The sequence below is a fragment of the Podarcis pityusensis genome (assembly GCF_964106645.2).
Source record: "Podarcis pityusensis genome assembly, chromosome: 6".
Taxonomy (NCBI): Eukaryota; Metazoa; Chordata; class Lepidosauria; order Squamata; family Lacertidae; genus Podarcis; species Podarcis pityusensis.
Window position 1 is genome coordinate 81528152 of NC_138030.1, and position 16315 is coordinate 81544466.

General features: G+C 41.7%; 1 protein-coding gene across 5 annotated transcripts in view; it reads right to left on the reverse strand.

Moving 5' to 3' along the window:
• Positions 1–898: 898 nt before the first annotated feature.
• Positions 899–16315, reverse strand: part of NEK7 (NIMA related kinase 7) — an 86242-nt gene continuing 70825 nt past the window's right edge. For 4 of the 5 annotated variants that reach the window (XM_081010800.1, XM_081010798.1, XM_081010797.1 and 1 more), the window contains one exon: positions 899–5180. In XM_081010800.1, the coding sequence (XP_080866926.1) occupies positions 5070–5180 (111 nt within the window). In that variant the 3' untranslated portion in view covers positions 899–5069. Of the gene's footprint in view, positions 5181–11394; positions 14902–16315 lie in introns of those variants that run through there. The other variant, XM_081010801.1, reaches the window with a different exon arrangement.

Here is a 16315-nt window from a genome sequence, read left to right on the forward strand (position 1 = left end):
AATGGAACGTTGATGCAAAACACAGGATCACTTTTGACCCAGTTTTTTCAGATGTAACTTAAAAAACACAACTATGAAGGATTACCTCAGACTACACTCCCACCTTATGCCAAGAAGACACAAGTGCACACAAGTTTAATTATGCAGGTGGTGGTGAGGAACTTGTCCAGAAGCCACGTTGCAAATGGCAGAGAAGTTGCTGTGGCCTCTATAGATGCTGTTCTGCAATCCCTGCATGTACAGTGGTACCTCGGGTTACATACGCTTCAGGTTACAGACTCCGCTAACCCAGAAATAGTGCTTCAGGTTAAGAACTTTGCTTCAGGATAAGAACAGAAATCGTGCTCTGGCAGCGCGGCAGCAGCAGGAGGCCCCATTAGCTAAAGTGGTGCTTCAGGTTAAGAACAATTTCAGGTTAAGAACGGACCTCTGGAACGAATTAAGTACTTAACCCGAGGTACCACTGTAGTTTTTTTTCAAACACATGTTCAGTATTCACAGGCTTCAGTGGCAGGCTGTACCCCTGCTGTATGTATGTTTTGCTGCACATCTGCAATGTGCAAAGACATTGTTCCATTGGGAAACTTGCAAAGATGTCTGACAGACTGCACTGGAGGGAAAGCTGGGTGGGACGGACCTATGAACATCCTCCTTTGCAAGCATCCTTTGAGCCCACGGAGCACTTACCTGTCTGCAAATGTTTGAAAAGAACTGTTGTTTTTGGAATTAGCGGTCATTTTAAGGGGGTTACAGAAGATGGTTCCGAGTACTCAAATATTTATGTTGCTTGGATCTGCCATCTTAAGTCAAATTCAGTTCCCAATAACATTTTCAGTAAACACATCACCTTGCACATTCTTGTAAATAAACCTTGAAGGGCAAAAAAAGGACATCAAAGTTGTTTCACTTTCCAATTTATTTAATTTGTGTAGCCTTTTTATATTAAGATATTGTACAACATAGATTTCCAAACAAAGAGTACAATTCCTTGTGCAGAGAGTGGGTGCAGAAAGCACAACAAATATTATTTGGAATATTACAGTACAACTGAGTATAAGGCAGCAGAAAATTATACATGTTTTGGTTATTGATTAATACATTCATTTCAAAAGAGTCATCTACACAAATGTCTATTTTCCATGAGTGCTGAAGATAAAGTTAAGGCATTTATTAACTTGTTATATATAAGTATACACTGTCAGAAAGATTAGCCCTAGGTGACACTGAGTAAGTTCTATTTTACTCTTATCAGGAAGCGTAGACTGGCCTTTGATTAGAATTGAGCTTGGATAGAATGAAGTTCCAGTGAAAATAATTCCACCTCTGCTGCACCTGAACCTATACTGACTGCGGCTAGCTTTCTTTCTACTCTTTTCCTCAACCCTTCCACTTTCTGATACCTGGCAAGGAACCAGGCAAACAGGGTAAGATGATTCGGCAGACTGCCAAGCCATCCATCCACCCTGCCACTATCTTCTACACACATTAACAAGCACCAGGTTTTGTAGAAGCGAAGTCACATAACTTCATCTCCTTTCCACTATCAACTATGAAGGGAGCTAATGAGAGCAAGATGAGATATTGCACAGATGGAGGGAAAACCAAAGTGTGAACTGTAGCTTGTTCATCAGTTTTGACTGCTCCAGTACCATTTAAAGGAAGACATGCTTCTGCTTGTGGCTGGCGATACCAACATGGGAAGTTTCCACCTTGCCAACCTGAAATATATAATGTCATCCTTCCAGTGTTACCAGAACAGTGCAAGAGAAGGCATGCCGCTTCTAGGGACTTAGGAATAGGTCTTTTTCTTCCCTAGCTTTTACTGCAACTTGTTAAGCGGGATTCTCATATTTACCCTTTGGTTGCTTCCAAGTCCTAGAAGCCCTGGCAAGCAGAAGAGATTATGAACAGGCTGCTCAAGTGATCTATTGGCAGAGCTATCTTCATTACATTGAATTTGTGTGGCGTAGCAAATCGTTTTGCCATTGTAGAGTGCCTGAATGGCATCGGTGCCCAGCCCGACCTTCTTAATATGACATAAGCTTACCAAGCATCTCACCAGAAACGTTCTTTTTGCTGGCTTCTGAAATCAACTTAATTGGTCCTTCGACAGAATGCATCTTACATTATCAACACTGGAAGTATTTCTTTTATTGTTATTATTTTTTAAACACCTTTATTCTGTAGGCATATTAGCTTAGCAAGCTTCATAATTATTGCCAACACTATTTTCTTCTAGAAGCAGGTTTTGGCTTCCCAAAAGCATGTGTTTTGTAATAAAGGTACACATGTGAAATTTACAAAGCTGCAATTTGTGCCACTTACTTGGGAGTAAGACCTACAGAATTCAGTGCAACATCCAACTAAACATGCAAAACACCTGATGAAAATCATATTACTATGTTAAACATAGCAGTCCTTCTCCATCGGACCTTTAAAATGACCTAAAAGTAGGTGGAGGGAGATGGGGTGAAACAGACAATGAAAGGCTGGAATACTTTTGCATAGTAGCACTTGGCAACGAGGATCGAGAGATTACTATCTTGTCCCATGCTCTTTTTAGCAAACCTATTTTTAGCCTTATTCAGGGTGAAAAAAGAAAAGTATTACGGATCATCCTAACGGAAGTGTTCATATTGCATTCACCTTCTGAATTGTGTAGGTTAAGGCAACAGGACATCATTTCAACTAGCTCAGTCATGGCTCCATGCCAACCCTTGTTGTGTTAGGACCCCGATCTAGGAGACTGGGTGCACAGTGGATCCCACTATTGCTGTGGACGTTCAAATGGCATGAAGACGAACAATTAAAAAAGCTCTGGATTAGGCCTGCCTAAATGGTGTCCACCAAGCCAAATGCACCTCACCAACTGTGCACAGGAACCCATGAAGGGACTTAGTAAAGCTTTCCATTTTGCTTTGTGGTCAGGAGTCAGGAGATCTGGCCATGGTGTGGTGTGGCTGCTTGCTACTGTTGCCACTTACTCACTGCACCCATGTCTCCCCACGGTGGAAGGCAGCAGTTTTGATTATGGAAGCCAAACCTGCCTTTGGCTCTGCTCCGTGTCAGGCGACTGCCACATATCAGATTCTCCAAAATGCCATGCCTGGCTTCACTGTTAGGCATTGCCTCCTGAGGAGTGCAGGTTGCATTTACATTTTTTCTTTATTATACATAGTTTTCTGCTGATGAGCCTAACTGCACATGGCTGCATGGTGAATTCGTAAAATTTGTTGGTTTGATGTGCACACAAAAAATACTGTATGGCTTCTTGCTTGTTCTCAGAGATAAATGTGTCACAGTGGGATTAAAATTCTACCTGTCAACTCCTGTAACTGTTAAGCAACCCACTTTGACACGTCATAGATTTGCAGGCTATCTGGTCAGGATTTTAAAGGACTATGTAAAACAACACTTGTAGCTACAACATAATGCTTCCACACTCCACAACAAATACCCCATTCAGGGCCATGAATGTTTATTCAATTAATTATGAATTTCGCTTTGGAATATAAGCTAATGCAAAAAAAGAAAGAAAAGAAGAAAACTCTCTTTTTAAAATCTCAAATGAACGTTTTCGAGGAACAAAATACCCTTCTAAGACACATAAATTATTTAGGAAGCAGATGTCTGCATTGTAACGGACAATTCATATCAATGACTGGCTGCCACACAGATTGCCTATTCCTTTGAAGCTTTGACTCTAGGCAGCCAAAACCCATTCCTGTTGCTGGTTTGCCGTGGTGTAAAAAGGAAAAGAAAAGAGTCCTCTGATTCACCCTGGGAGCATCAGCACAAGGAGAAGATGCCATACTTAGGACATTCCAAGCATTTGGCCATTTTATATAATATGTACCTTATACTGATTGTTGCTGGGTGTAAACTAGCCCAGCCCTCCCCAGTCTGGTAATATCTGCATATTTTGGACTACACCTTTCATCTGTCTCAGCCTGGATTACCTTGTTGGCTGATGGGACTTGTCCTCCAAAACATTAGGCAGGCAACAGCCTGGGGAAGGCTGAACTAGCCTTTAAAACTAAGTCAATATATAGCATGAAAGATTATCTGGATAAATTCAGCCCAGATTAGGCACTTCGTCACTGATATGACGTGCTTGGAAATCCACCACTGAATGAAAAGGGATTTGCAAATGCTTAATTTTGTGGAGCGCCATCTTGAGACCTACAGATTGTGGCAGTGATGCTTTCAGAATCCTAGGCCCTGTACAAATACACCACTCTTTTCTGTTCGCCCAGAGGCTTGGAGCAGCAAGGCACAGCATAATACAAATACATGATATCAAGTTTTAGGAGCTGGGGTTAAGGTACTGTACAAGGATTTTAAAAACAACAACAGCTGACCAGATTTATTCTTTTTTCAGTGTTGGACAATTTCTGAGGAAAAATAAAATAAAACCAATTCTTTTTCACATTCAGCGGCTGCATCAAAGCTCAACAGCAAATAAAATGGTTTCTATCTACATTTATCTTGATGAGGAAAACCGTAAACTGCAAAATTCCTTTTTTAAAAAATAAAATAAAATCCCATTCATTAATTAATTGCCTCTAGGGAAAAGAACAATATATTCACTAATGAACAATAAATTCACCAATTTGTGCTGATTCATCACTTCCACACATTACTGAAAACAACTGAGGAGCAGTTTCAACAGTATTCCTTTAAGGAGTCCACTGTTGTGCTCATATGCAAAACCGCAACTCTGATATGTAGAACAAAATATTATTTCCATGTAAAATCATTGCTCTTTATGTAGAAATATGTGTGAAATTGCAGCTTTCAGAAGTCAGAAAGGATTGCCGATTTTCTTATTCTGTCATGTTTAGAACTGTTCCATGTTTTCCATTAAAACTTTTTTTTTAAAAAAAAATACTTCGTTTTAGGTTATTAACTCTGTGACAAAACTGCTAAACATTCTCATTGCATGTAACTAAACTTTAGGTGACGCAGACAAATGGGAGAAAAGGTGGAAGAGGTTTTGCACAACAATACTTGAATGATTCCGGTGGGTTTGTTGTTTTTTCTTTTCTCTTCATAAGCTGCCAAGTCTCTTAGCTGGTGGCGGTATGTGCATGCATACGTTTTGCTACATCATAAACATAGGTGATGTCCGGTCGCTTCTCTGGATCTGGGTTGATGCACATATTAACTAATTGTCGCAGCTAGGGGGGAAAAAGAATATTATGGACATGAGTAACAAAAAAAGAAAAGAAAAAAAGCACTGTGTGACAAAGTTATTAGGGCCATCCTTCTCTCCCTCCTCCAAACTTCAATTAGGAGTACTGGAAAACTACAATAGTGTGGCACTAATGCATACGCAGGGGTGTAGGGGAAGGGTAGTACCACTGGTCATGCTCCTTCTGGGGTAGTTTGTCCACCTTTGCACTCAGTTCTAACATGTGGCTCCTATAAGCTGTCAGCATGTGACAAGTAGCCACACCCTGGGAAACAGCTTTGATTGGCCAGGTAAACCAGGTGAGGGTAGCTGTTGCGTCTCAAACCCTCAGAGTTAGGGGCTTTCCCCTACATGTGAATACAAGCTCTGGTGGTGAGCAGATGAGACCAATAGTGAGTCCAATGGTCAAGGCAGCGGTTTCTACACGTGCTACAGAGGGAAGTGAGAGGTAGAGGTGGGGCTCATTAACCTGAGAAGGTGGCCCATCTAGGAAAAGGAAAACTCTGATCCTAAACCTCTGCCACCCTGTGGGACATCTTTGGGAGAAGAACAGGCTAAGGAGTAAAGCCTAACAAATCTGGAAGCGAGTCCCTAAGACGACTGCATGGTGCCTTGTACACTTCTTTCCAGCAACTTCTGCAGCCAAGCTGGTGCCAAATGTATTGCTTTTTCTTTTGGACCACATTGGCAAGGCTGAGAGGGGTGTCTTGTTGTCTGGGCAGCCCAATGTTGAATGGTCTCTTTAAATTTGAAGGTTCATTATTGTTCCACAAGATGTGTATGTCTTTAAGGGCCAGAGCAAATAATGTGACCCAGTTTTACAGCTGTGAAACAGTATAGCAGGTGCTGCTAAGTTGTGTTATTTAAGCTGTGTCAACAATTGGGTATAGTATATAAAGAGCAGCACCTAGCTCTCTCAGAACTGTGGGGGATGGGTTGGTGGTTGGGTCATGCTTGTTGATATATTTAGTGTAAAGGGAGTTTTTGTTTTTGTTATTAAAACCTTGTTAAAGTTATTTTTGAGTTCCTTGTAATGCGTGGTCTCCCCAGCAAGCTTTCTGCAGCACAACTAAACTGCAAATAGCCAACACCCAGAACCTCCAAGCACACTGCCCAAGCTTCAGTGTTGCTAACACAATGATTTGACTTCACTCCTATACTCCATTGTCTCTCGAGACAGACAGATGCCAACAAAATGCATATAACAGGGGTGGCTACCCTGTGACCCTCCAGATATTGATGGACAACAACTCCCAGCAGTCCGAGCCCACATAGCCAATGACTAGAAACCATGGAAGCTGTAGTCTAATTACACTGAAGGGCCACAGGTTAGCCTCCCTGGCAACCCAGTTTAAAGTATACATTACTATAATCATTGGTATTCATTGAGTTATAGGTGTTAGAGCCACTCATTTACTCTAACTTGTTGCCTTAGAATAAACAAGTTGGAAAAGACCCTTCAAAGGCCTTGAAGCTTTGTGGCCCTTTGTGGTTATGAGCTGAATATTCCCTTCAGTTCATCTGGCAAGATTCTTATGTAACCTGGTCATGTCATGTGAAGGACTCAGCGAGGGATTCCTTTATGAGCAACATATACTGAACAACCAATACAGTCCCACACAGATAAATCTGATTCCACTACCTGCATGGGGATGAATTGCGCCCATGGTTTTTAATATACTATACATGGTTACTGGCTTACTCCCAGGTAAGTTGGTACAGAGTTGCCGACTAAGACGTACTAAACACAAGGTACTGCTGCAAGGTCAATGTGTGTAGGATACTTCAAATTCACTTCTACATTAATCTCACCATGGAAATCATTGAAAAGGAAGCTGCAATCCTATGCACACTTACCTTCAAGTAAGTCTCACTGAACTCAATGCATGAATAGGATTGCATTCTTAGTCTCTTTTTTTTCTTTTACCTTGTGCCTAGCATGGGGAAAACTTTAATTTCAGATATATTAAAATGGGACTCCAGACTTCTATGAAATCAATTCCCCCGCCCCCCGCCCCACTTTCCATTTTCAATGTAGAGTTGCAAAATAAAGGAATAGTCCTATGGGGATGCATGTTCTTTGTTATTAAGAGTGCGCGTTCAGTTTAAGTGAGGCTTAACTTCAAAGTTCACAAATCCAGAAGGAGATGACCCAAGATGCAATAGGAAAGCTACATGATCTGCCACAGGAAGATGCAAGGGGTTGATAATATATTGCAGCCGACAAGAGCAGTGTATTAGTACGCTTAGCCAAGAGGCAGTCAATGGCTGAACGCTTTGCAGACTGCTTACATGGCAGGCAGGCAAGAGATTTCTGAGAAACGAAGGTTTCAGCTCCGCAAAGAGAACCCTTTTGGGCAGATCCTGAAAGAACTTTGTAGTATTTCACGCATGCCACAGGTATTTTATCTACTGATGGGCTGCTGCTTGTAGGCTGCTATGCAGAAGAGGAAATATATATGTGTAAAATTAATGTTGTAGGACAAATTGAAAAGTGTCAGGAGTTCCTTTTTTTAAAAAAGGTAAAGTGTAAAATTATTTATTCATAATTATTAATTATTAATGCATATCAGGAATGTTTCCTATAATCTAGATATCCTAAGTCTGCAAGGGGAAGCTGTATGTATGTATGTATGTATGTATATGAATGTATTTATTTCCTGCTGATCAAGATGGCTGGTTTATGCTGAAGAAGCATGGAAAGGGAAAAAAATAAGCCGCTGCTTACTCCTATTTTGAATATCTTAAACACGGACTTGGGCTGGGGATGAAGCTCCAAACCTGGCATCTAAACTGCAGAAGAAACTGAGACTTTGGGTAGATGCCATGAGCTCTACAGGAGAGAAAGTGATCGAGGCAGACTCCCCTTAAATCTTTCTAAGTATGAACTCTGAAGTATTTGTCAAAGCTGAAAAAAACGGCTCCCATCCTATTGCCCGAATGCACATTACTTCCATGAAACATCTTCCCTAAAAGCACAAAAAAACAGAATGTTCTTTTCTAAGGTGTGTGGAAAGACAATGACTTCTTGCTGAATACGGGATTGCAATGCCTTTGCCTATTGTCAGGAATATCCATTTCCATAAAGTCAGGAAGGTTCCCTATTTAATATGGAGCTAGTAGCATCCATTGCATTCAGCTGACCTGGGGGATGCTAATGTGAATTAGGCTGAGCCGAGATGTCAGGACAGCAATATATTCTAGTCTGGTATGGGATGACCAGCATGCTCTACGAAAGGCAGACTGGGACAGTACCTAAGACTGGGAAGGCTCCTGTTGCATCTCTGAGCAGCAGTCTCCTTCGGCTCGGCTTATTCTCCTTAACCTCCTCTGTGAACTTAGCACAATGACAGTATTTTGCCTGGAGCTTAGCCTGGTAGTGGGGAGCAGCGGGACACATTTCTTTTTACTTTAACAGGTTTGTCAGACTCCAAGGGTGGGGGGGACTCAGTGTCCCTCAAGTCATAAAAAGGGACCAAAAAAAAAAAGGCTGACACAGGCAAGCCAGTGTTTGGAAACGCCTGTGATGGCGGAGAACTTGGATTTAAAGCAGAAAGAAACATTGCTTATTCCTAAGCAGAAGGTATTCACCTAACGTATTACTCCTTAAAAAGATGCTACTAAGGGTCTGGTTTCACCTTCCCCTTGTCAGGCAGCAGAGGAACCAACCCCATGGCAGGTTGCCAGAAACGGATAAGAAAAGTCCTTACCACCTGCTTTTTATTCAATATTTACAGAGAGAGGCTTGGGAATACAGTGGTACCTTGGGTTACATACGCTTCAGGTTACATACGCTTCAGATTACAGACTCCGCTAACCCAGAAATAGTACCTCAGGTTAAGAACTTTGCTTCAGGATGAGAACAGAAATCGTGCTCCAGCTGCGCAGCGGCAGCAGGAGGCCCCATTAGCTATAGTGGTGCTTCAGGTTAAGAACGGACCTCCGGAACGAATTAAGTACTTAACCCAAGGTACCACTGTAGAACCTTTTGGAATAATGGTGTTGTCCCAAGTAAATCTCCATGGCCCTTCTCTCCCACTTCCTCTTTTGTCAACAGCACCACCCCCTTGACGGTTGCCGCTTAGGGCCATCTGTCTTTGAGCTCTTTGCTCTCCTACTTTTAAGGCTCGCCAGGTTCTGGGAGATGGTGGGTCTGGAATGCTTTCTAGTGGTAACATGGCAGCCAGCCTCCTCCTCCTCTCCCATTATTTCCCAACATTTCCCCTCATCTTCCTCTGAGCTGTGACCTCCCTCAAACCCCCGTTGTAATGTCTTCTTCTCTGGAAGGGTCAGGCTGGGGAGGTGGTCTCCACCATTCCTCATCTGCCCAGTCCCTGACACACACACCTCCACAACTTTTAAGCATACTAATATACGAAGCTGCCTCATGTCAGGTTAGACAATTGGCCATCTAGCCCCAAACTTTCTATTCCAAGTGACAGTGGCGCTCTAAGGTCTAAGACTGAATACATTGCCATTCATGACAGAATGGAACCTACAGGACATTCTGCACGTAACATATATGTTTTATCACTAAGATGTACTACACACACACACACACACACACAGAGAGAGAGAGAGAGAGAGAGAGACTATTATGTCCACTCAGGATGGGGAGGGGAGCAACTTCTGTAGGGATTTGTGAGTTATGATATTGTGATTCTGAGTAAAATTAGAGACTTTGCCTGGAAAAGAACCAACCTGACATTCAGAATAGTAATTCAAAAGTTCTTAAGAAAACCATGCCCATCCAGTTGTTTTGGGGGGGGGGGTGTTAGAATTCCTGCTCCGTGATTGCAGTCATGGGATTGTTGTCTTTCACATGACGGTGTATGTATCTTCATTAGAAGCCCACTGAACTTTGAACCAATACAAAAACAGAATATTGCTGGGCATAAGAAAGTTTGTCTACTCATATTCTCACCAGTACAAGCATAAGAACGGCAGCTAATGTTACAAGGCTCTGATCATTTGGTTTTTGATAGGATAAATGTCTTGATCTGAAGCTAACAGGTGTTTGGCTACATACTTCATAAGGGAAAAAAAGTTTTGAATTGAAGACTGAGCCAATGCCAAAAAAGCAAATTCAATGCCAGAAGTAATTGAGAAAGCAACTGGGAAACTACCAGTAGTGCAATAGCCCAATGCAAATCTGTGGAACGGCCATACTTCTGCTGCACAATAGTGTGCACAGTTCTGGTTGCCACATCTCTAAAAGCAACACTGCAGAGCTGGAAAAGGTCTAGAGATGCTTAACCAATAACATGAGTGGGCTGAAGCATCTTCCCTTCAAGGAAATGGTACAATGTCTGGGCCTTTTTAGGTTAGGGAAAAAAGGAAAGTAATGGGGAAGGCATGACAGAATGACATGCATGGTTTAGGAAACATACATAGAAGTAAAAGTTTTTTTCCTCTCTCTTACAATATTAAAACTCTGTGCCATCTAATGAAATCGAATAGGGGGACGTTCAGAAGGGATGAAAGGAAGTGCATCCTTAAAGAGCGAATGATTTATGGAACGCATTACCACAAAATGTGCTGATAGCCAGTATGGTACCAGTTCTTGGTCTGCAATATCTGGAAAGGGATGTTGCTTGTGGACTTCCATCTTAATGTTGCTTCCATCTTAATGTTGTTATTTGGTTGGGGGGGAGTGATGTTGGGGATATCTCTCTCTCTTGGGAGCTCCATTATGCCCTCAATACCTTTTATGGATGATTTCTGCTGGTTCTATCCTGATGTGTTTTATAGTGTTTGAAGAGCTGATATAGTACATTAACTGTATTTATTGTAGCTTTAAAGGTTTTCTGCAAGTCTCTCCTTGAAAGGATTTGTATCCACCATAAATAAGCTGGTTGGCCACTATGGAAAACAGGAATCTGGACTAGATAAACCTTTAGTCTGATTTAACGGGTTTTGTGTGCTCAAGCAAGATCACCTCCCGCCCCTTGGAGTTTCTCCAATATGCAGCTAAACCTCACCTGAGCAGAGTTGGATGCCTAATCACACAAATGCCTGCTCTGCGTGTTCCTTCTCCTTTATGGAAGGGGAGGGGAAGGCTGAACATGCAGAGTACTTTTGTTAAGCACACAGGTGTCTCTTGGCTTTTGATAACTAGCAATGCTTGTTCCACACAGTGGTGAGGGAAAATGTAGGTCTGTTTCATTTTGGGACCCTGCTCTAGGGACACACATGAGCATCATTAGCAATTGACTGGTTGGCAGGTAAATTACTAGATTTGCCATCTGTCATTTGATTGTGCAACACTTAGCTGAGCATGTGAAGGTCTCCAATGAAATGTATAAATGAATGAAACAAAAGTCCACTGTGAGGCAGTTAATTTGCAATTGCTCATTCACACGTACAGGTCATCACTTGTCATCAATGCATGTATGAGAGAACCAGCTTTTATCTTCTGTGCATTAACAACCAAGTGCTCTGTTTTGCAGAACTCCAACAATGTCCTAAGGCAATGTTTCCCAATTAGGGGGTCTGGCGACCCCTGGGTATCCGTGGAACGCATTCAGGGGGTCCGCAGCCCCATCCTTTCCCTCCCTCCAAGCTAATTTTTTGTCATTTTTGCATGGTAATATCAAAGGTTTTATGGTCTGTTTTAGCACTGTGCGGTTTTTCAATATATTGGCAAAATTGGTTTTGAAATCCGATCAGAAGGTTGGCGGTTCGAATCCCCGCAACAGGGTGAGCTCCCGTTTTTCAGTCCCTGCTTCTGCCAACCTAGCAGTTTGAAAGTACAGTGGTGCCTCGCAAGACGAAATTAATCCGTTCCGCGAGTCTCTTCGTCTTGTGAAGCACGGCTATTAGCGGCTTAGCGGCTATTAGCGGCTTAGCGGCTTTAAGAAAAAGGAAACAAACTCACAAGAACTCGCAAGACGTTTCGTCTTGCGAAGCAAGCCCATAGGGAAATTCGTCTTGCGGAACGACTCAAAAAAACGCAAAACCCTTTCGTCTAGCGAGTTTTTCGTCTTGCGAGGCATTCGTCTTGCGGGGCACCACTGTACATCAAAGTGCAAGTAGATAAATAGGTACTGCTCCGGCAGGAAGGTAAACAGCATTTCTGTGCACTGCTCTGGTTCGCCAGAAGCTGCTTAGTCCTGCTGGCCACATGACCCAGAAGATGTCTGTGGACAAAACACCGGCTCCCTCGGCCAGTAAAGCGAGATGAGTGCTGCAACTCCAGAGTCGCCCGCAACTGGACCTAACGGTTAGGGGTCCCTTTACCTTTAGCAATAAATATATTGCTCCTCATGCGAGGGAGAGCAATTTCAAGGCACCGCCGATATCGCATGATGATCTAAGTTGCCTTCCCTCATGCTGAGGGAAAACAGGGCAGCTGATCACCCTCATTTCAAGATACCGGGCACTACCTTCCCCTGGCACTGAGGCGGAGCAGATTTTCTCAGTCAGCAGGAAAGCCGCAACAGCCACAGTGGACTTGCATCTTCACTGGCTGCCCTGCTGACGGCGGCTTGATGCACCCCCCCCCACTCAAACCATGGGGTGGAGATGACTCCCCTTCCTCTCTTCCCCCGCACCCACCTGATCTCCGTCACTGCTCCTTCCCTCATCCCCAGTCTCCAATTTCAGACACTGTGATATATCAGAATATCATGATGTTCAGCTGCCGATATATCACAATGTTGAAAACCAGATATCGCTCAACCCAAGTCTGTTTTTAGTATACCTAAAATCTTTTGCTTACTAGGGGCTACCCCACATTTTGTTCCAAAAACTGCTTTGCAGAGGTATTACTATTTTATTATTAATTAATTAAATTTATATACCGTCTCAGGGCGGATCACAGAATAAACTACTGTAACTAACATAGCTATCAATTTTTTTCAAAAGTAGGGGGTTCATGGCTTGGCTTTTGAAAAATAGGGGTTCTCAGTAATTAGCTAATTAGGAACCACTGTCTGAAGTAACTTAAACGCTCCTGCCGAGGTCCACATTGCGAAAGCTACGTGGTCAATGTAACGGATAAAATAAGAATAGCACAACATAAAAGAGAACTGTAAACTTTGGGTAAAACAATCTCACTGCCATCAAATTCTTCCACATCATCATTGATAGAGAAAATAAAAAGGAAAGGGTCCCAAAAGCAACCCTGGCAGACTCTTCTGCAAGTGGAATTCTCATTAGTATCTAGGGTAGGGTTTTTTCATTGTATCTATATATTTATTTGTTGCAGTCAAAGCTAGCTTTGGAATATGTCTTACTAGGATTGTAGAAAAGGGATGTTTCAAATTAGTGCTCAGATTTGTAAGAAAAGACTGGGTTTTCCCCCAAATATGTCCCACCCCCACCAAATAAATTCACTGAAAGCAAAGAACGAACAAAATCAAAAAGCAATTTGCAGATTTTGAAACCTTTGTGGCAATTGGATAAGCTTCAATATACTGAAATGAGACCTCTCCATCCTTTTGATTCAGCAGCTGTGGTGTTATGGAAAGCCTAGGAGCATTCCAACCACTCAAAAATAAAATAAAATAAAATAAAAAGTAGTTGTCAGCATGATGGGTTTAAGGAACCAGCCGAACTTTTGGCAGGAAGGAGTTCAGAGAAGGAAGGAGGTAACATTGCCACAACTGAGTTTGCAAACAGTGCGCACTGTCATGGCATGTGAAGAAGGGTGCTAGTAGACCAAATGGGTTTGTATTAACACAAGCACACACATCAGATCCAGAACCCAGAAAAAACAAAAGCAACTGATGATTTCACTGCCAAAAAGAAAGAAAAAAAGTATATCTGTTTTAGAAACTGATCTTAAGAGTACTATTCTGTGGTTAAAGGGTTTATTTCTTTTTTAAATGTTCTTCTATGAAAGCAGACAGAAGCTGATGCAAAGTAATTTTATTCCTTCATAAAATTTATTCGCATAAAAAATTCAAGCGGATTTCGTTGTTCAGTGAACCCTGAACTCAGCAGCTCAACCAAGAGCACTTTTCAACCTGGATAACGGGTTTGAAGTCTAAATTTTCGAGAAGTCTTTAGGATGCTGCTGCTGCAGTCTGGCAGACACACTTTAGCCTAGTTCCTCCTCTGCAGTTCTAAACAAGACTTTCACAATTAAAACTATATTATTAGAGGCAGAGGGAAAAATCTTAAAATATATTTCATAAAAAAATGTTTTATACCACACATGATTTTTAAGGGACAACGGGTTCAAAGCAACTCCTTCTGCTCCGAAGGACACTTCTTTTCTTAAGAAATTATTTATTAATGGAACAGCACAATTTGCTCTCTTTAGTGCTGTTGGATGGATAAATGATTTTTTTTTAATGGGTGTTAATGTAAATCTCCCTCTTTGTGCATGGGGGAAATATACAACATGGTTGTTGTTGTTTTTTTTTTGTGTGTGTGTGTGATTCCACCCACCCCTTCCTAACCTGGAACTATGCAAACTAAGTTAATAAAAAAAGGGTGGAATCTTATTTCTCTTTCCCAGTACCAAGACCTTCTATCAGAGCCGGACTTTGATATTTGCCCCTTGGCTGAGAATCCATATATCCAACTTCACACTTAGCTGCAGTGAAGTAGCCCTCCAGGCAGGCCGACTTCAACGAACCACTAGTGGCATCATCATTAAAATCCTGCTGAAGGTCACCATGGCAACCGCCTGCTGAGGCTTCACTGCTGCACTCGGCATCTCCTAATCAGCTACCATGTGAAATGCAAATTCAGACAGTCTGAAAATTAGTCAAGAAGAATAGAGGATGAGGATGCAGATACGTGAAATATTCATGCGCTTCGTGGAAAAAGGAAGACAGCATGAATGACACAACAAAGAACGGCCCCTGACATTCTTGCTATCATTTTGCATTATTGTTCACACCCTACTGTATTTCTAGGCCTCCGGTTCTGAAGTTGCCTATACGAAGTGCCATATTTATATTCCACAAAAACGTAATAATTAAAAATGGCCACTGGAAAAAAAGAGTTAATTGGGAAGACTACATTAAGGAAAGGTTTCGCAAATTAATGGGTGGTAAATCTCCACCTCAAAAAGTAATTCTAATCATCTTTCTAAAAACAAAACAAAACAAACCGCTCTGTGTTCCAATTGTCACTATAATAAAAATACAAATTGTCACCCTATATATGACAAAGAATGTTTAAAAGACCAAAAATTCCTGGACTGCAATCTTTTATTAATAATCGAAATCTTGAAAGCAAGAGGATTCAAGGTTTTGAATTACAAGTTACTCCCCATTCTGTAAGCAGCGCAAAGCTTTAATACTTACAAAACATATTTCAGAGAGGACATTTATGTGCATTTCAACATAATCTTTAATTCATGTACATTGAACTAGAATAAGTTACTGTAGCCTCTTTGTTGGCTTGCAGCTGCTATTATCTTACCTAGTTCAAACTTTGAGAATATTTCATTACAAGATAAAAGAATTACGCACACACAAGCATACACACACTTTTTCATATACTGAAGAAACGTATGTTCTTCCTGTGTCTTCTTGCATTAGTTAGCAAGAATGTGTTTTACATATGCTTTTGCTGCTAATCAGTATTTTGCAATCCTCACCATCTAAATCAAAATGAATTATCAGTAGCACAAGTTCACCACTATGGGAACAGGCCTTAATCCTTGACTCTCAGTGCATGGTCCTCTCCTGAGAATGCAGAGAAGCCTCTGTATCGCAGACTGGAACCCTGTGTTTTCTACAGGTATACAAAGACATATGCACATTCTGCCATAGAGAATGGAAGGGATATACAGGGTTCCCATTCCATGTCCAGCACCTTCTCTTGGTAAAGGGACCTGAGCTCTGAGATTAAGCTCCTTGACTTTCCTTGACAGGAAAGTTTTGGTCAGGAATGAGAAACTCACATTATGCCTTATGGTAATCCATATGGCTTTAGGGTAATCCATGGATGGGGACTAAGCCTGTGCAGGTATTATTCCAACAATATTGAATACAAGCATTCTTTATGGGGTTCAGGGGAAACATGGCTATGACATGAGAATGCCTAATTACCTTTGGATCACATCTATGTTGGCAGGTGAACTGGTGGGGAGTCTCATTCCTCCATGAAGTTATCAGAAGGGTGATTAGTTCTCATGAAAACACCAAAAGAAGATGAATT